This window comes from Heloderma suspectum, chromosome 11, assembly GCF_057233095.1.
Source record: "Heloderma suspectum isolate Gila_16-S chromosome 11, 16-S_ref, whole genome shotgun sequence".
Classification (NCBI taxonomy): Eukaryota; Metazoa; Chordata; class Lepidosauria; order Squamata; family Helodermatidae; genus Heloderma; species Heloderma suspectum.
The window spans coordinates 16,784,608-16,806,302 of NC_139468.1; the positions used below are offsets into that span (position 1 = coordinate 16,784,608).

Sequence of the window (21,695 nt, forward strand, 5' to 3'; positions counted from 1 at the left end):
TTATGTAGGGGCATTGTGGGAAATTAAAATGGCAGCTAGGCCTAGCCAGATGCTGCCACTCGGAGCTCCTGACCAGGAAAAAAATAGGATTAAAGGAAAGCCTGGGGCATGAGTTAGCATAGGCCCTGCTAGGGTGCTGGGGCCCTAGCAGTTGCCCGAGTATGCTGGATGTTAATACCAGCCCTGATGGTACAAAAGGGCAACCTGTCAATAAAACCGAACGCCTCTTTGAAAGCAGTTTACAACATGTGGTAATGGTGAAATTAGGGGCTTTATTTACAGTAATATAGATCCATCACAATGAATACTTACTGAGTGTAAACTTGAATAGGTCAGACAAGAATAGTCTACAGACATAAACATCTTCTCTTCGTAAGGACTTGTTTTTGACTTCAAGAGACCACCAGCACATTGTGAAAATGAGATGAATGTTCTTTTATTGGATTTAATGAAATCAATATGAAAGGATGCACTAAAACAGCTTTGTTAGGGAATAAGTTATTTGCCCAATGTTATTACATTCCAAAGTCCAATACTCTCAGAATTCCCCAGTTTCCTCATGTTTGCTTCTATTGTGAATAAGCTGACCTCACTAAACTTTGGTCCTCCATCCCACCATTTCTAAGCTTAATATTTTCTAATAAATATATACGTAGACAATTTTATACAGATTCTAAACTTGCTTTGCAAAGTGAATGTGAAACCATTTTAATGTTTTTAATGTTTGCTGTTGCGAAGTAATGGATCTTATATAGATTTGTCACAAAGAGCTCTCCTGAAGGCGACCCCTCCCTTCCTGACCTTGCAATTAAGAATGATCAGTGTGAGGACCTAAACTGTGATGCCACTTATGGGGCCTAGAAGGGATCCTGCCACCTTTTCAGACATCACAGAACTGTATAACCATCTTTGCAGCTGTGCCACAGGAAGGACAAGGGTAGCAGTGCAGGATCTCCAGTGGCTGCTCCTGCACCAGTGGTGGAGCTGGAGTTAGGTCCCAATAGAAGTCCAAGGGCACCAGCATGTCCCCTTTAATTGGCATTGAGATCCTAGCACCAGGTCCTATAATCTGACTGTATATAGTGGCTCAGAGGTTCAGGCTTTGCAGATGGACCTCTTCCTCACCGTGCATCTACATACTAAAAGTAACAATTCTCAGGGGTGCACTGTTTTCTCCCGAGTCATTCAAACACGGACAAAAGTATGGGTAAAGTTTCTCTGTGAACGTTTCTGTGAAAGTGTAGATGTGAGACATGATGCTAGCATCATAAAAGGACACCTGGCCACCCTCATAATCCAAATACACCCCAATTTGACAGGGAGTTTGGGCCAGGGTTAGGCATTTTGCATGAACATCTACAGCCTTTAACTCATTCTTATTCCTTAGCTTTATAAGCCAGTGTCCTTCTTTGGGTGACAACGGGTAGTTCCCTTTACGGTTAATGCTTTCTCTCACTACTCCCAAGGTCCATTTGGTCTTCTTTTGTGCATCTACTTCCCAGTAGTGCTTCCCAGAGGTGAACCCTATGGATCCCAGGACAGAAACACTGCAGTCAAATCTCTCTGGTGTGTCTGGCAGCATCTGCTTTTTGTCATTATGCCTTACACAAGTCATCCCTTCAGAGAGAACCAAGTTTGGATGTGCTGTTTTGGGGTCCAGCGTAAGAAAGGAAATGTCTGATGAATAAAGAACATAATTATTGTATCATAGGAGACATTTAAAGGCAATTGAACACACAATAAACAAGGCCCTAGTAAGAACATACTACAGAATAAAAGGAATCTATCTATGATACCTTTTTATTGGACAAACTATGATCCCTGGGCATGGTCTGAAGGCACATGAATCATCAGCCTTGCTAGAGCTGAACTGGTCTGGGTGTGGTAAATGCCTGCCTAGATGGGAAACCACCTAGAACTCTATGTAGCTGCCTTAAGTTCAACAATGGAACAAACATGGGATACAAATAAAATAAAAAAGAATAAACAACGTTTGTGTTGGTCTACAGTTAGCCATGAAAACCCACTTTCTCTGTACCAACAAAAAGACAATGCGACAAAAGATGTCACCGTTCTAACTGCATCAGGCTTCTCCTGGAAGCAGTATTGCAATAACTGGCAATAGCAAATTCATGAAACTAGTAAGTTGCCTCCTAAGTCTATTTACCCTAATGACAATTACTGAGGGACTTAATTACTGAGAGACTCCTTCCAGTTCCAAATCTAACAGTTAGCAATGTTTTAATTATTTGCACCACCACCTAAAATTATTCATTGTCAGTTTGCTCTCCTTGGTTTGCGTGACTACTGGTTTCCTTCAATTTAGATAAGTCTCCTCCCCCAAACTACCATGTGAACAAAACTTTCCAGTCATATAACCGCAGAGAGAGCACAGTCATGTTTCCTCTGAAACTTCCTTTTACTGGAGGTTGAATGGGTGGTGGAAGGGTGGGGGTGGGAATTTTAATTTCTTTTTATTAAGGAATCAGAAGAAGATTTTTGTCTGACTTGGTTATAACCAGTCTATGCCTTCAATCAACTTTAGTTTAATTTAAAGATGGGTAACCATCCTAGCTCTGTGTGGGCTGCTCTTAGAGCTTGTTTGGCAGCTGCAGCTAGTGCAGAATGCAGCAGCTAGGTTACTGACTTGGGTGCCTTACTGGGCACATATTACACCTGTGCTAATGGATCTACACTGGCTCCCAGTCTGCTACTGAGCTAGGATTAAGGTGTTGGTATTAGAATACAAAGCCCTATACAACTCAGGACCAAGGTTACTTTGAGGTTCCCTCAAGGAATGTCTCCCCTTATACCAGTCTCCCAGGCATTACAATATTCAGGGGAGGCCCTGTTGTCCATGCCGCACCTTACAGATTCCAGTTGACACGGAGACAGGCCTTCTTTGCGGTGGCACCCACCCTGTGAAATGATCTCCCCTCTGAGGTATGTCACACCTCCACACTGGCATGTTTTAGGCATTTACTGAAATTGTATCTGTTCACTTTGGCTTTCCCCCAGCTATGAATTATCTTTAAAACAACCTCATTATACTATTGTGCATGTTTGTTTTCTCTTTGTTTTTTTTTAATTGTTTGTAAACTACTTCAAGATTTGTTCAGATGAGAAGCAATGTAGAAATACTGCTAACAACAACAATCAGAACTGGACACGGCTTTACCTGGGCTGAGGATGGCTCTCATTTCCTTCCACACAGCATAATGGATGGGCCCCTTGAAGTCCCCTGTGCTCAGTGTCCCGGTCACTAGTTCACCCAGAGATGAATTTTCCGTTTTTTGCTCCACCCTGCACAGACCGTTCCCATTCGTAAAAAGGGATGATGGTGGCAGAAAAAAAAAATAGTTCTAGAAACAACTGTTACAGTAGTTCATATATGCTACCTGGTTAACATTTAGGAGCACATGCTATCATTTATATATGCATTGTACGCTGCAGTGACAGAACATTTATACGCTGTTCCTAGTCTGCAGACTAACTTCTTTCTTTAGGAGTTAATTTTAAAAAAGACTTTTATAGGAAAAATATTATTCTAAAGCAGCCCAGCTGAATGCCCGAAACAATATTGGTCTGTTTGTTTGTTATGAATAACTTCCCCCAAACACTTGAAATGTGTGTCTCCAAAAACTGATATCCATTCTCCCATGTTCAAGAAAGGATCACACAGATACAATTTCTAAAGACCCAAAGAAATTTCACACACAAACGTTCTGGTAGTAACTGAGCCGTTACCAGAGCTGGTTCCCAACTTTGCGTGGGGCCAATTCCTGGTTTGGATGATGCGGGAGGAGGAGGCGAACAATTCGAGTTGGTTCATTCCTGTAATGCTAAACTATGGTTTATTGCAGGGGTGGGGCCGAATTCAGTTTCGGCTCTCGGGGGCCGCATTCCAGAGGCTGAAGGCAAAGGGGGCAGAGCTGATGGCAAAAGGGGTTGGGCAAAAAATACCCCCCCGCCGCCGCCCCCAAAAGCATATTGTGACTTCATACTCTTACTGCCAGTAACTAAACCTTATTTCAACCTTTGAGAATGGAGGAAAAACGGCACAAGCACTGGGAAACTACTAAATGGTTGGAAGTAGGGTGAAAAGGGTCTAGGAGGAGTGGGGATGGCCATCAGGGGAACCCCTGGAGGTTTCCCACCCATGGTTTATCAGGCCCTACTGACCTGTACATGTGAGAGACCACCTTAGTTACATATGGCTCACAATCGGTACACCTATTCAGGTATACCCATGGGAGGTCCCAAGAACCAACATAGCAAGAATCCATGGGCTAGCCCTGCTCCCTGAAGGCCATGCCCCCAGCCACCATGTGTTTGACATTACTCTGAAGGGATGTACAGAGGGAAGTGAAGGGGAAGCAGTCATTCCTCCAGCCTTGCTGAAAGACCATCCCCATGAAGGCTTCTCCTCCCTCAGCTGTCACCACCAGCAGCCATTGCAGCAGGCTATACAAAGGGAGATGAGAGAGAAAGCTGGGCCATTTCACCAGCCTTGCCAAAAGCCCATTTCATGCTTTCCTCTTCCCTTACCATCTTTTTTTTCCTTGTTCCTTCGCTCCGAGAACCTTTTTGGCTGAGGAGAGGGATCAAAGCAGGGAAGCAGGGCATGCAGCCTTGCAGTGGCCTTGGCTGATGGCAGAAACCAGAGTGTGTTTCCCTTCTGCTTTCCAGGCTGAGGGCCTGTTTGATAGCTTGTGTCCCAACTGATTAAAGTAGGCCTGTTACAATAGCTTGAGAATTCCTGTTTATACGCTCACACTTACCGTTCCATGAAAGCTTTTATTCCCTGTCAGAGAGAAGGAGAGAAAAGAAAAAGAGTAATCTAGTAACTGTCTTTCTTTATGACACATTTGCAGCATGTGTGTAACCCAGCTCATGACAGTCTGAGGAGTTGTCTTCACCCAACATGTCTGCGAGGCTATTAAAGATATTGTATGTAAGTTGCATCTTCTATTATACCAATGGTCTTGGTGTGGGCAGGAAGTCGAGGTCCCCTTCCTGCATGTTCAGCTTTCATTTAAAAGAAAAAGGAAGTCTCTACCCTTTTAGTTGTGGAGATACAAGGAAAAGCTTGCAGCAGGAGTCTACCCAACTACTCACTAAAATAAGGAATACAAGTAACTTTCAAATACTAGGCTACCTGTATTTACGTTATGGCTCAGGCCCCTTCAGTACAACATTTCTAGCCTGGGAGTGGGTTTCATTCGGTGGACCAACATGGCAGTGAGACCAACTTTCTGGTATATATTTGGATATCAAATAGTCTCCTGCTTGATTCTAAAACAGGGCCCAGTGTCCAAGAGACAGTTTTAAACATTTCCCCTTATACTCCCCATGGTAAGTGGGAACACCGGTGCTAGTGCAAAATGCCTTTCTTTGTTTCCCTTGTTCGGTCTCTCCCTCCCTCATGCCTTGGGTGGCCATGTGTCCTGTTTACAGAGGACAGTCCTGTATTTGAAGGACTGGTGCCCAGCCCAAGTCCTCTTTAAAATTAAAGGACCATCAGAAGCTGGGAGAGTAGCAGGGGCCTTGAAGGTGCCCATCCACAGTTAGCACCTAGGCAGCAGACTGAATAGCAGGCACACAGGTCACCAGGTCACAGTCTTCCCCACTATGGTGAAATGTATTGCATTTATATTTAAAGGATAGTAATTATTTATACATTAGCATCTATACATATAAATGAGCGCGCACACATTTTGTGTAAATCTGTGGGGGGGTTTGGTGATGCATCTTCTCTTTTTTGGATGACACATAAGTCCCTGTTGGCCTGTGTGAGGGACCTGCTCATCTGTAGCTAACCAAATACTGGCCCAAATATCTCAGATTCCATTTTGTACCCTGAACCATATCATGGAGTGCATAAACTGCTGGCTCCTACAGGCTACTGCCATGACTTATCTTTCTCAATTGTCCTTAGTACCCCAAGCATATTGGGGTATAAGCAAAAACCAGAAAAATCCCTCTCAGCTCATAGAACACAATACTCTCCTCCTGAAGCCTGGGCATTTATCTCAATGAGATTCAAAGCGTTCTCAAACTGCTGTGCTCTCAAACTGCCGTGCTCTCAAACTGCCCAGACTCATCTGAATCAAGATGTAACTATGAACAAGGCTTTGTTCCCTGTGATGTTTTAAGAAATTATATCAAGATTCCTTTGTGCCAAACTGCATTCAAGTTGTGCTTTTGCTCCTGTAAATTTGGAGCTTCTTTCCATACCACAAGAACATTTTTGCAGTGCCCCTTCTCAGGACCTCAATCCTGTCCAGAGCTCATGCAATAAACTGATCCTGAGCTGAAATTACTGCATCGTGTGTGGCTACCTGGAATCTTATCTATCTGGGCCTCATCTACACCGGGCTTTTACTCCGGGGCGGGTGCGAGTTGAGGTCCCTCATTATAGATGACACAGTTGTGACTTCGCAACCATCTGTGGTTTTTGCCTGGAAAATGCGAAGTTCCAAGAGTCATTTTACTGCGATTCTTTGGGTTTGCTGCAGGTTTCCCCGCGGTTCTGGGCTGTCTGTTCCTTCCCTGAACCGACTTCACATTTTGCAGTGGGCATATTGTAGGCGTGCATAGTGTCTGCATCACTCTGTGATGCCCCTTCACTCCTCCCATCTCTTCGCAGCTGCGCAGTTACAGAGGCACAGAGGGGCTTTTTCATCTATTTAATCACACTTTCACACAGTTTTGCAGCTTCATATCTTCGCAGTTGTTGTGGACTCAGTACCCAAGGGCCGGGGGGGGGGGCGTGTTTGGGAAGGACCAACATTGCTCCAGCCACCATTTCGGAGCGATGGCTAGGCACGTAGCACTCACACTTGTGAATGTGAACCATCGCGAGAGTCTCGGGCTGGGAAACTGACAAACTGATGGTGTAGAAATGAAGGAGCACAAAACACCCACTTTTTACCTAAAAAGGGATGGAAAGATACAGCAGAGCCCCTCAAATACAAAACAACCACTGAAGTGTCGCACCCCCACACTCACGGGACTGCACAGCTGCGCATTTCAGTAAAATGGCAAAAAAAAGGACACGGCAAGTCTGTTAGGGAAGTGCACAGTACATCGTGAGTGTATCACAGGGCGTGCTGACTTGAAGCTGCATTGCTGCGCAGTTGTGACAGGGTGGGAGTTCAAAGCAGTGCTATATAGATGGGGCCTTGGAATCCCAGTTGTCAATTAACTCCTTCCTTATTCCTGTGTTTCCTGATATCAAGGCTGCTTCCAAATAGAGGACTCCTAGAGCTACTAGTTAGAAGGCCTTGGGTACCAATTCCATCTTTCTTTTTTCCTTAACAAATTGGCTGCTGAAAACACCCCAAGTGCATGGTGGTTGGGGTTCAAGGTCTACAATGCCCTGGGATCCACCCAGCAACAGTATCCCAAACAATGTTGTACTGTTACATCTGGGATCCTTACTTTCAGGAAGCCAGCAGAATTTTGCTGGTACAGCCGTGCCTGAATGCAGACCAAGGTATCCTTAGCACTCTGGGTTCGGTCTTGGAGTTTGTTGAGGTTTGCCTCCATTTCTTGGAGGAGGATTTCACCCTCTTCCTTTAACTGGTTGATAAATATTTTCTCCTTGCCATGAAGAAACTGGTGCAATTTTAGGAATTCCAAGGAGATATGGTATTGAAGTTGCAATTTGTTCTCCTAGAATAATAAAAAAAATATTAGACCAAAAAAAAAATTAGACAAAGGAAAGAGCACTCTAGTAACTGAGAGTAGCTTTATTGTATGCTTTATAACTATCTATTACTTGCCTTTTTATAATGATATGATAGCAACATTTGCTTGGGAAAAAATAACATTGTTCTAGATTTTCTTCCTCCTTTTAACAGTGGGCACAATAAAGAGAAAGTTCGTGTGAGTAAGGTTGCAAGTCTAGGCAAGTTTACTTTGTATCAGCTGACCTGACCACACAAAACCTGAGATATTCCTCCATTCTGTTGAGCAGACTGTTGGTGGATTTGCATACACTGCACATATCTCCTGTATGGCTTGTATAGACTGTAGCCATGAGGACTCCGAAAATACAATAAGTGTGTCTTTGATTATATTGATTTCAATACAAGTTTGGTTCCTCAACTTTCTTTGGGTTATTGCACCTACTGTGTCCCTGTGCTCAGAGTGAAAATGGGTAAGCCATGCCCTCCCCAAGAATACAAACAGAAGGATATTCAAGTAGGGATCTACTGCTGAATTAATGCTACCCACCTTATGATTAGCAATCTTCTGTTCCTGGGCATTCTTCAATACTTCTAGCTTCACCAGGATGGACCTGAGCTGAATTCTCAACATGAGTAGCTTTTCCTGTGGGAAGAATGTCACACAGGTTACCCTCTGCCAGGTAGTACAGATACAGGGAAAGTGGTTGGTCACACCTAGATTATTAGCCACGTAAAAGAGTTGTATGAAATACTTCACTGCATTCTATAATCTTTCATAGTTATAACACATAGCTAGACAGAGCAATACTATAAGCCAGCTGGCTGGGGATGATGGGAGTTGTAGTCCAACACATCTGGAGGGCGTCAGGTCTGGGGAAGGCTGCTCTAAGCATATTCTTATAAGCACTGGAGTAGGTCCACAGCTTGAATTGATGGTATAGATCAGGGGTAGGCAACCTTTTTGGTCCATGGCACATTTAGCAATTCAAGAAACTGTTCTGGGCATCATCACAAAATGGCTGCCATGGGAGATGTGGCTAGTCATAACTGATAAGTAACCTGCCCAAAAGACTGAGTACAAGGCAGAGGTGGGGTCTGAGCCTCAACACACTAAGGCCTTTTCTACATGAGTATTTTAACCCACATATTTAACTAGGCTTCTGCTTTCGGGTTCTTTGCAGGATTAAAATTGGCTCCTTTACATGTGTTTTTTCAAGGGAGGGGATCTTTCTCTGCTTTTCTAATTGTTCCATTACACAACCAGTAGGTCGTGCTGTGGTATAGCGGAATTGCGCAATTACATGAGGGCTCTATAATGCCATTGAGGAAAAAAATACTAGAATGGTTGCAAAGCATGGGAGAGACTCTGGAGGATGACAATGTCATGTAAAGGACCCACAAACTACCACGAGTTAGGTAGCACGAGTACACAATAAAAGTCTTGTGTAAAACGGCTCTAAGCAACTGCTTTGAACCCACAGTTTTCAGCACCAACAGAACCCTATTTCACAGCAGTCCCAGCTGCCAGTAAGAAAATGCATATTATTATTTTTACTTTTCTTCCCCTGGTATTTATTGTTAGGGATGTACGAAAGTGACTTACCTTTCATGGATTATGCTGATGGTGGGGGGGAGGCGTTCTGTCCCTCCCCCCGGAATCCTGGCCCGGTGGGGAGGCGCTCCATTCCTCCCCCCAGAATCCTCGAACGGCCGGCTGTGCTCCGCAGCAGCTCCGTGGAGCAGCCGGCCAGGCCCGGCCCGGCCCGGCCAGAGCTGTCCGCAGCCAGATTTCCAGCCGCGGAGGGCTCTGGGTAAAAAAACACACACAAAAAAAACCAACCGCGTACGCAAATGGCGGCGGCTACGGCCGCCGCCATTTGCGTTCCTTCTTTTTGGCTGTCTTAATCTACGTAAATATTTACGTAGACTATGACAGTGAAAATAAAGGGGAACGCAAATAGCGTAGCGGGTGCTATTTGCGTCCCTTTTTCATTCACCATTTTAGCCTACGTAAATCTTTACGTAGGCTAAAACAGCGAATCAAAAGGGGACGCACATAGCGCCTGCTACGTTATTTGCGTTCCCCTTTATTTTCGCCGTCATAGTCTACGTAAATATTTACGTAGATTAAGACGGTAAAAAGAAGGAATGCAAATGGCGGTGGCCGTAGCTGCCGCCATTTGCGTACGCGTTTTTTTTTTTTAAACCCACCCAACCATGATAGGCTACGTAAAGATTTACGTAGCCTATCACGTCTTTTTTTTTGTCTTTTTTTTTACACACAAGCCTGGAAATGGTGGCGGTTGGAAGACCGGCTGCCACCGCCATCGGAGCCGCCGCCAGAGCCGCCGCCACCCGGAAGATCCGCCCCAGGTGAGTCTCGTCCCGGGGGGGATCCGCGGGGGGGGGAGGCCGTTCCGCCACGGAGTTCGGGGGGCCGAATGCATTCGGCCTCACCGAGATCCGTGGCAGAATTCTCTGACATCCCTATTTATTGTGTGCTAATGATTCCTTACTCATGGTTGTTTACTAGACAACATCGTAATCCTCCAGTTTACTTCTGTTTTTTCTGAGCACGTTCCTGGGGTTTTTTTAGAATGCAGAAAATGGGGTATTATTACTGAAAGTGCTTTTTGTACCTGTGTATTTGCTTTATTCCATTATAGCACAGTTCCACCTAGCGGTTGTGTAGTGGAAAAGCAGAAAAGGAAAAGCTCTTTGTGTAGAGCTCAGATCTCAATTCTGTGATGAAACTGAAAGTAGATACAACAATTAACAGCTTTGTATAGAAAAGCTCAAAGACAGTGAGGTAAGGCACCTTGACAAGAACCAAGAAAGGTGTCCAGGGGCACATTAGTGCCCACTGGCACCATGTCGACAACCCCTGTTATAGATTGCTTAGAACCGTGATTTTCAAGCTGCATTCCAGTTAACACAGGGGCTTGGAAGCATATCAGGGCTCCTCAAAAAGAAGGTCAGCAGTTGCGAACCAGGTTCCCTGAAAGTTCACTTGCCTACCACCACTAATCTCGAAATTCAGGGCTGCAGGGATGTTGGCTGTGCTCTAGAATGCATCGCCAGTTCACCATACTTACCAACTGTCCCAAATTAGCCAGGAGAGCCATAGATATCAACTGATCATCTTGGGTTAATTACTGCCCAAGGAAGAGCTAGTGTGTGTGGTTTTGTTAGCAAGTTTTTTCGTTTGTTTGTTTGTTTTTGGCCTTCCTGTGGGCTCATGCAGGCACAGTGCAATGCAATGTACTCACATGGTTTTCATTCCACACAGGTTCACTTCAATCTCAGCACTAAGGATTTATGGATTTTGTAAAATCCATTCCATCTGAGTTTCACAGATTGTCAGATGCCTTTCATTCTGTTGTCTGCTCTTTGATGGAATCAGATGTTTTTCCAATTTCCCAAATTCACGCAAATTCATGCAAATTTGCACTTGTGCAAATTATGCAAAAATGCACAAATCCCCCCCAAATGTACAGTTTCATGCATTAGCCTATGGGGGAAATGTGAATTATTGGACTGTGTTTTTTTCGTAAATTTTACATATTTTTCTATGACTAAATTTGTGTAAAATTTCGGAAAGTAAAAAAACTGGTCTGTAAGTCCACAGGATCCATGCAACTTGGGAAAAGCCAGCCTGCTGTGGAATCTGCGGACATCCCTACTCAGCACATACATCCCAGCTCCTAAAATAAGAAGCTTTCAGAGGTGCTGCTACCATTTCTTTATTTAGAAGCTGGAGAGTTAGTGCTATCATGCAGCAATGGGAACATCCAGGGATACTGGACAGTACCTGATAGTTCGCTGTGCCTCTAGGATTCCCACAACCCTCTGCACTATGTGTGCCCTAAGACAACTTCCCAGAATCCTCTGCACATGCAGGGATTCCATAACAGTGGAGAGCCTTGAGAGCTGAACTGATTTGGGAAAGCGTTGCCTAAAAGCTAGAAAATGTGAAGATCACTGGCAGAATGTACATTCTTGGGACAGGCTCCATCTCTGCTCTTTGCCTCATGGTTGAGATTCTTGGGTATAAGGGCAATATAATCTACAATGAAAAGAACTTAAGCTACAATCCTAAGTATAGTTACTTGGATGTAACATGCCATTAAAGTCATAGGGAGTTACTTTCAAGTAAACACATGTACAGAATTGGGCTGCAAAACAATTTTGCTGACATATCAGTGGGACCAGCAGCATGCAAAGCAGGGAGAGAATTTTATCTATGAATATTTTAAAATAAAATAAAACTTTTTAAATGTTCTCAAAGCAGCACAGATATGGAGAGAGAGTTGTGTTGTCCATCATGAGTGGTGTCATGGGTGCTCTCCAATATGCCATATTGGATGTGGATTGGATTCGGACTTAGCCATACCTAAGTAGACCCATTGAAATCAAGTTAGTCATGACTAACTAAACTGATGACTAAGTCTGGATCCAACCCATTGTGTTGATGATACTCGTGCAACTACAACTCACACTGCTGTTACACTTGGCAATTGATACGATACCACGAGTGGTGAGGGGCTAGATTTTCCCGATGACAAAATATTTTAAGTTCTGGGAAAGTCCTTGAGGAAAGATGTCTGGATTCCATGCAGCAATTAATAACTGCAACATTTGTGTGTGATAAAACCTGTTTTTTTAAGGCCTTAATCTGCTTCAGATTACTAGGAAACATATTTCAGCTGGGGACCTACGTGGTGAATACACTGATCTGCTTCACACATAATAGCAGCAAATAATGGGTTTATTAATAGCTGCTGCTATTTTGAATATGCAACCTCTGACTGGAGGTTATTCTGTGATGTGCAAACCCGGACGCTATAGGTTAATTGTGGGTTAAACAACCCACAGTTAAACTAAAAACTAATCAGAGGTTAACTGTGAGTTGTTTAATCCAAAATTATCCCATAGTGTCCAGGTTAGTACATCATGGAATAACTTCCAGTCGGGCCAATCAGAGGTTGCATATTCAAAATGGTGGTGGCATGCACCCAGCACGTACCATGGCAAATCGTGGGCTAATTAACCCATGATTTGCCACTGTTATGTGAGAACAGGGCCAGTCTCCTTTGACCATTAAACCATGATCCAGCCAGTCTTAAGCATATATAAGTCCCACTTATTTTATATCAAGATGACAAGCAGGTACTTTAAGTGTTCCCCTTTGAAATCAACAGGGTTTTTTAGAAGCTTTAGTATGGCTGGATGATCATTGGACCATTCTCTTCATTTTGATCTCGCGCTGGTCTGCCATTTACCGTGTAGATCTGCACGGCATCTGGGATGAGAAGAAACTGGGTACACTGATCTTTGGGCATCTGAGCTTCTCGGCAGGTGAAGCAGGCTAATTTTTCCTGGGGCTTCCAGTAGAGGGTCAGTGGCTCGCTGTGCTCGATGCACTTCTGTTGCTGGCAGCCCACATGAAAGGTCTTAATCTTATCCGCCATTTTCTCCAGCGCTGTGTTTGCTATGTACTTTCGGTCTGGAACGCTTGAATGGCATTCTGGGCAGAAGATTCCCTTTTTTGCCCATGTTGCCTCTAGACAATGTTTGCAGAAGTTATGGCCACAGGGCAGAATGACTGGCTCCCTAAACAACTCCAGACACAGAATGCAGGATAGGTCCTTGGTGAAATCGTCTGCATGCAGCTCCCATGAAGTGTTGGATGAGCTGGCGGCGACTGGACTGGTTGTTCTTTCGTTGACAGATGAAAGTGAGGAAGTGGAAGGGTTTTTGCTGGTGGAAGTGGACATGATACCAGAAAGAAAAGCAACTGTCAAGACAGGATCATCCTATCAGAGGAAAAAGGAGTGGAATGAGAGCGTTGTTTCTACCTTAATTTTATCATTATTAGTATCATTAGTATAATTATTAATTAGATTTCCTAGATGCCTTACTCAAAAAAGACTCAAGGTGACTTACAGCAAAAATGTAAAACAGCTAAAAAAACAATTATCCGCTAAAATATCACCATGCAATAAAACAACTAAAACAACCATAATTCAACAGATGCATTAAAGAGCCCATCATATGCCATGCAATGCCTGGGAATAGAGGCTCTGAAAAGATGGCAGTGTTGGTGACAGGCAGGCCTTGCTGGGTAGAGCATTACGCAACTGGAGGGGCCACAATCAAAAAGGTCCTCTCTCTTGTTGCCATCCTCCAAACCTCCCTCAGAGGAGGCACTTGAAAGAGGGCCTCAGATCTTTATCTTAAGGCTTAAGTGTTGGGCATAACTTTCAAGCATAATAAAGGTTGGGCAGTAAACTATGTGAGGAAATCCTAGAGCAGCCTTCCCCAAACTGGTGCCCTCCAGGTGTTTGGTTTTTTTACTACAGCTCTCAGAATCCCTGACTATTGACCATGCTGGCCGGGGCTGATGGGAGTTAAAGTCCAAAACATCTGAAGGGCACCAGGTTGGGGAAGGCTGTCCTAGACTATAGCATGATGGCCCTGTGTCCTACTATACAGAAGGCAGTGCTTTATTTGAAGGGCTGTCAGAGGACAGTCCTCTGTTTGAAGATGTCCTCTATTTGAAGTGCTGCCCAGTCCAAGTTTAGTTTAAAGATAAAGGACCCTAAAAAGGGGGAGCAGCAGGGCCCTTGAAGTTGCCCATCAGCAGTGAGCACCAGGACAGTAGACTGAGCACCAGGTACACAGGTCACCTGGTCATAGTTTTCTCCATTATGGTGAGATGTATTGTATTTCTATTTAAATTATAGTAATTCTTATGAAAGTCTGTGTCCTCTTTTTCGGTGATTCATTTCCTCCTCCTTTTTTCTGGACAATGCATGAGTGGCTCTAAACTATAGCAAACTTCTCCTTGATGAAAACATTCAATGGAGATTTCCCTCCTTGTGCTAAAAGCTGCTGGGAAAAAGTGATTTTGCCAGGACCATAGCAGGGAGAGGGTTAAACTCCCCTTCCTGGACATGCCTGCTATCAATGTTTTTAAAAGCATAGATGTGATTGCTAACAATGCATTTAGTTGCATCTACAGCTTGGCCCTGTAGTTCACTGAAATTATGCTCCCCATATTATGGGGGCAGAGGGATTGAGAGATACTGGCTGGAGATACTGGCCACCACCCAGTGTGTTAAGAATTGATTTGGGATTTGAAACAGAGAGACTTCCAGCCCACAGCTTGTGCTTTTAACCACTACACTACACTACACAGTTTTTGTGGAAGGGGGGGTGTTCAAATGTGTGTGGGGGGAGTGAGTCACTTCTCTTTACCTCCCCCTATGGGTTTTGGGGTAATTTATATGAAAATGGCATATGTCATAGAGGGTCCGGGGGGGGCGGAGGGTACAATACCCTGCAACTTTTCAGAACGATAGGTGCAGGGGCTGGCTAGGGAGCTATGATGAATGAAAAACAGTTTAAGACCTTTTTAATTTTCTGCGCAATTGGCACCAAAGTCACAGAAAGTGCAATAGGCCAGGGGTGGATGATGGATGTGAAGCATACAGTAATGGCAGAAGGACTTAAATGTAGGGATGGATGGAACACTTATCTTCCATTACGTTCTGTTTCCGCTGGGGGGGGAGGCGCTCCGTCCCTCCCCCCAGAATCCTCGACGGGGGGGATGCGATCCGGTCCTCCTCCCCCCCCCGGAATCCTGCCCGGCCGGCTCCGGCCGCCCGCTGCTGGACATCCGGCTGCTGGGCAGCCCTGCAGAGACGCAAATGGCAGCTGTTGTAGCCGCTGCCATTTGTGTCCCTGTATTTAGCCATGATAGGCTACGTAAATATTTACATAGCCTATCACGGCAGGGGGAAAAAAACCCAGCATACACAAGTGGCGGTAGCCACCCCCATTTGCGTACGCTGGGTTTTTTCCCCCCTGCCATGATAGGCTACGTAAATACTTACGTAGCCTATCACAGCCTCCGCAGGGACGCAAATGGCGTCCCTGCGTTAGCTGTGATGGCTACGTAAGTATTTACGTAGCCTATCACGGCTATGAAGAGGAGGAAGCAAATGGCGGCCGCAGGACGGCCGCCATTTGCAAAGCAGCGCAGACGGGAGCAGGTAAGTGCTCCGTTTTGCGTGCCTTTTGTGGATTGGGGGCGGCGGGGACTTCGTCCCGTGCACCTTTCGTGGGTTGGGGAGGCGGGGGCTTCGTTCCGCGATGGATTTCGGGGGACAGAATGCACTGGCATTCGGCCTCACCGAGATCCGTCACGGAATTCTCTGACATCCCTACTTAAATGTCTATTATTTTCCATGGAAGCACCCTATGCTACACTTTCCCATGTCCCACAAACTCCACCAAAACACTTACATTCCTGGTGTTGGGAGAGAAAACTAGCAAAGAGAAATAAATGCTGGATCACTCCTGCAATATACTATTTCAACATCCCTCACCGAAAGTACTGGGATTGGAGAGCCCTAGTAAAATCTTTCACTGCGATTAGAAGCTGGAGCTGCCAGTCACAACACTACACCCCCCTGCTCTCCCAACCTCTTCTCCCCACCCAGGTGTTTTCCTTATGTGGACAGCTAGGGGAGAAATGTATCAGTTTTTGGAGATGCACACTGTCTGTGCCTCTGTGTCCCTCCAAATCGCTAATGAATGTCCAGTATTCAGTCTGAATCAGAGGAGCCCCGCTTCTATTCTGACATCTCCTGAATCTACCCAATTGGGTTTGGGATTTGGCCAGATGTGAAGCACACTCCTAGACTTTCCTCTTGTCTCTCACACCAACGGGAGTGTCACACTGTAGGGAGTGGAACGCCATCCACTGTTTTTATAAGTGCTTGTATTAATCTTTTTAAAATCCTGCCAAATTAATCAGGGTCACCTTTTTAGACAATCAAAATGTTTTAAGATTAACCAATTAACTGGCTAAGGGCACAATCCTATGCATACTGACTGGGGGATGTTGGGAGTTGTAGGATTTGTTTCTGTTTAAACATACATAGGATTGTGCCCTTAATGTTGCAGCCCCAACTAGAACACACTTTATTAGGACAACTACACATATCTGTCTTTGACATTGCAGCTCCTATGTTTTGTGCCTTTGGCGAAATGCCACTCAAGATACTAACGGCTAATATTTCACTGCTATGCTGACGGTGTGCGAGGTGCTAAACAGCCCATGGAAGTGGTATAGCCCTTTCCCATAGGGCTTACAATTTACATTAGGCAAACATGACATGGCTGGCAATCAATCAGTCATTCCATGCTGCTGCGGATGGATAAATTAGGGTGCAATCCTATGCATGTTTAGACAGAAAAAAAAGCCCCACAACTCCCAGCACCCCCCAGCCAGCCATGTTAGCTAGGGCATGCTGGGAGTTGTAGGACTTTTTTTCTGTCTAAACATGCATAGGAATGCACTCTCAGCCTATCCCATCAATGCCGACCTTATACCTTTTCCCACTAATACTACCCTCCTGCTCTAAAGCTCCTTTTAAAATGACACACAGTTAGAGACCGGAGGTAGGAAAATGGCACTCCATCTAGAAATAGCAGACTGCTTTATGTTGCTTCATGGTGAGGCAGGCTTCCCTGCTTCCTGTTGCTGTCCTTCTCCAAAACGTCCCATTTTGCCATTCAATTTCTTACTGACTTACCTGTTGTCCTGAACAATATTTTTCAAGTGAGACTCTGGATCTCTGCCACAGGACCTCATTAGCCAGCTTTAGAGTCCTGACTGATAACTGCCACACCAACTGTTTTCCTCTTCTAGAAGATTCCATCTGGATTCCTGTGAAAAGGTTTCCTCTTGGACTCCATCATGAAACTCTGAAAGTGAAATCAAAATTACCTTTCATCAAACTGGCCTCACTTTATTCTTTTTTCAGCATTGTCTTCCTCCTGGCTCCTTTACGCTGCATACACAGAAATCTCTCTCTCATGAGATCCAGGAGTAGACATTCAGCTATTGAAGTCTGATTCTAATTTTAACCCAGGAAAACAACCTCACATACCTCCGATATCAAACGTTTTGGAAATACTGATTTATATTCCTGCTAATTTTGGAATTGTTTACCACCGGGGAGATTCCCACGCACATTTAGATCCGTTGGAAATTGCCCCAGAATACTAAGTTGTTATGGTATGTTGTGCGTGTAAACATTATGTTCAGGTTTTTTTACATGTTGTGAATCTGCCATTGCTGGGCTTTCCTTTGTTTTTTATTCCCACTAAGACCACACACAAACCAACCAGAGGAAAACATCTAATGATGTTGTACTGGCAGAGCCGGCTCTAGGTTTTTGAGGGCCTTTGCGCCAGACACCCTAGATGGGCTCCTCCCTTAGTAAGTCTACCTTCTCACTGGCATCGTCACCAGCTGCTATTGCTCCTCACTCTCTTTCTCATCACTGACACCACTTGCTTGCCAGACAGGCAGAGAGCCAGTAAGCAAGTAGGCAGTGGCATCTACTTTTCCTCCTTCTCACCACCACTATTGTCTGGGCCAGAGCAAGAGGCTGGTGAACAATTAGGTTGCAATGGTGAAGAGGAGGAGCAAGTCCAAAGGCCTCTTAGCAGTGGGCCTTGCTGGGGTGTGGGCCTTCCACAAGTGCCCAACCATGCCTATCCTTGACACCAGCCCTGGGGCACAGGACTGTCAGCCCTATGTACTATATTTTTAGAAAACTCCCTGGTGCTTTTTCAGCTGGCTACTCTTTTTCCAAGCTCCTTTTTCCCTCTGCAGCTCCTTTCACTGATTTACTTTGTGTTTCTGTTGGGAATATAAAACCAGCAGCTACTTTGGATGTTTTCCTGTTGTTTGTGTTTGGGATTAGTGCAGCCTTCCTGTTTCTTGCTTCACTCCACCCAGCCATCAGCAGTTTGTATCCAAATCAGGTTTACAGCCAGTCTCACCACTAGCTTTGCAAGCAGTTTGGACTCCTTGAACTTCCTGAGAGAAGTTCTAGGAATCTCTAGATTTCAGATGTGGCTGTACCATGGATTTATATAACAGCATTACTATAATATAGGTCTTATATGAAGCACTTTGAAGAAATGCATAAAGTATTACAAACTAGTGCCTCACATCCCCTCTTTGAATCCCCTCTTTGAAAGATAAAGGTGGGGATTAGAGTAGGATCAGACACTGCATTTGGAGGAGTTTTTTTAAAGGGAAAGATGATCCATTAGTTGTGCAGATGTGATTGGTTATGGAGTTCGTGGTGGTGTGGAAGAAAGAGCAGCTATCCAGAGTTTTACCGCAAGCTGAGTGCCTGGGAACTGCCACCCACCCACAACCCAAAAGAGGTTGTTGTTCTTTTAGAGTACACCACGCCTTCCCCAACCTGGTGCCTTCCAGACGTGCATTGGGCTGCAACTCCTTATCATTCCCAGCCAGCCATTGGCCATGTTGGCTAGGAATGATAAGAATTGCAGTCCAACCCACCTGGAGGAGACCAGGTTGTCGAAGGCTGGTATACCTGCTGGATCAGTTATGCAAAAAGTAACCCCCACCCCACCAAACACCTAAAAAACTGCACTATAACTGCCTTTCTTTAAAACTGCTCTCCTTGTCCCATCACTTCCTCACAAAACCGCAGCCACATTTCAAATGCCTCTCCGGTATGTGGTGGTGGGGAGGGTGTTATTTCTTCTTTTAAAGCTTCTGCTTTCTTGAACCAGCTGCTGTAGCATTCCTCAGCTCTGTTCTTCGAATGGCAGTATTCTGCAAGCCCTGTTCCTTGCCTGATTGCTAAGATCATCTTCGGAGACTTTTCTCTGAGTGCCACCATGCACAGTGGTGGAACGGGTGGCTACCTGGGAAAGAGCCTTCTTTTTAATGGTTCCATGTCTGTGGAATGCCCTTCCCAGGAAGATCTGCCTGGTTTCTTCACTGTATATGTTTAGACGCCAGGTTAAGACCTTCCTCTGCCAGCAGGCATTTAATTTCTAAACTTTATTAACTTTAGTGCTGGTGCTTTAATGTTTTTAATGTTTTAATGGTTGATGTATTGTTTTGGTTATTTTATTGTTTTGGTTTTTTATGATTGGAAACTACCCCAAGGGCATCTGCAAATTGGACAGAATATACATTTAATAAATAAATATGTAAAATTCTTGCCCTGTTTCTTGTTAATTAATGGTGGGAAATTAGTGGGGAGCGGGGCACTGGAAAAGCCTCCCTTTGAGAAGTGGAGTTGGGAGTTCACTACAGCTGCTAGACCTGAAAAAGTAGAAGGTGTTTAACATTTGTAAGCCACAAGAGGACCAACCCCTGCTAATCGAAGGATGCTTCCAGGTTTTGTTTTTATTGTGCAATCTTTCTGCCCTGTTCACAGAATTTTATGGGGGTCCAGCTGAAATAATCTTCCATTTGTAACCCTGCCATGTTTTCTCACCTTCTGTCTTATTTTTAACACAAAAAATCTATTTCAGAGGGAATGACAGGATAGCTGCACAATGCTTTTCGACTGGTAGCACTAAAAGCCCCATTCCAATAGGTTGTACAGAGGGAGACGAGAGGAGATAGCAGGCCCATTCCACCAGCCCAGCTGACTTACTTTTTCCCACTTCCTTCCTCATTCCATGTGTGTCATGACTTTTTAGATTGTTAGCCTGCAGGCAGGGGCTGTCTTGTTTAATTGACTATATGTTAGCCATTCTGGTAGCTTTGGGGGCTAATACTTTTGTGCTTCACCTAGCAGTTTCCTGCATCTCCTTGCAGAAGAATGCTTATCACAACCTGAAAGGCATCTTTAGGGCCAGAAAGAACATATGGCTCCAACTGCCTGCAGCCCTGGGCATCCATCAGCCAAGGGAACAAGAGTCACTCATTGCTATTCAAGCAAGAACACCAGCAAGGGAAAATCAGCCCGGCACAAAGCACATTTAAATGCCCACTTATAGCTCACCACCTTGTTCTGGCCTTGAAGAACTAATTTTCCTCCTCTTGCTTTTCCCTCCACTCCCCTTCTCTTGTGACTTATCATTTTAGTATGTAAGCCTGATGGCAAGACCTGTCTTTTATTGATGTGAGCCACTTTGGGAGACAATTGTCTGAAAGGCAGGATGAAAATGAAGTAAAAAAACACACCCCAAAACAGTTATCAGTGTGGAGTCTACAATCTAGAGCTTAATTAACTCTTCCCATATGAGCCTTCTGGTCATTAAGATTCACATATAAAATCCCTCTTTAATAGTTCCTTCACCTGGTAAGCAAAACTGGCAAAGATCTGCAACTAGGTTCGCTTCCTTGGATATGGTTCCAGGACTTGGGAACTCATTGCATTAAGATTTCCTTCAGTCTTTCACTGCACATATTTAGAAGATGCAAAACTTGTTTATTCACCTAGTTTTATCTGACCCCATGTCAATGCTGTAATTATTGTCCATGCCATATTGTGACCAAAATTGTGATATAAATGTATCTAGTTTTAGTGTTTCTCATGTAATCATTCTCTTTATGTGGTGCTTTCTGTGTGTGCTAAAAACATAGGAGGCTATCTTATACCCACAAGCAGCTGGTTGACCACTGTGTAAACAGAATGCTGGACTAGATGGATCTTTGTTCTGATCCAGCAAGCATGGTTCTTATGTTCTTACTGAGTCAGGCTGTTGGTCCATCTAGCTAAGACTGCCTGCAGCAACCTGGTGCCCTCCAGCTATTTTGGACAACTCCCATCAACAACAGGAACATGGACAATGGTTAGAGATGGACGTTGTAGTCCAAAACATCTGGAGGGCACCAAGTTGGGGAAGGCTGGTTTACACTTATCAGAGGCCTCTGTATACCAGTTGCCGGAGAATGCAAGCAGAAGGGGACTGTTGCACTCATGTCCTATTTGTGGGCTTCTCATAGGCATCTGGTTGGCCACTCTGGGAACAGAATGCTGGACTACATGGGCCTTGAGTCTGATCCAGCCCAGCTCTTACATACACTGACTGGCAGCAGCTCTCCAGAGTTTCAGACAGGAGTTTGTTCCCAGCCCTATCTGGAACCTTCTGCATGCACTGCATGTGTGATCCAACTCTTTTGACAGATAGCTGGAATAT

The 21,695-nt window shown here is 44.6% G+C and overlaps 1 protein-coding gene across 1 annotated transcript; it reads right to left on the reverse strand.

The window, feature by feature from the left end:
• Positions 1-253: 253 nt before the first annotated feature.
• TRIM69 (tripartite motif containing 69) lies at positions 254-17,500 on the reverse strand. Its single transcript, XM_084816970.1, has 7 exons — positions 17,300-17,500; positions 12,977-13,510; positions 8,242-8,337; positions 7,444-7,677; positions 4,782-4,804; positions 3,179-3,303; positions 254-1,677 (listed from the first exon to the last, which is right to left on the reverse strand). The coding sequence occupies exons 1-7, from the start codon at positions 17,423-17,425 to the stop codon at positions 1,133-1,135; spliced, it is 1,683 nt and encodes a 560-aa protein (XP_084673096.1). The 5' UTR covers positions 17,426-17,500; the 3' UTR covers positions 254-1,132.
• Between the last annotated feature and the right edge of the window lie 4,195 nt (positions 17,501-21,695).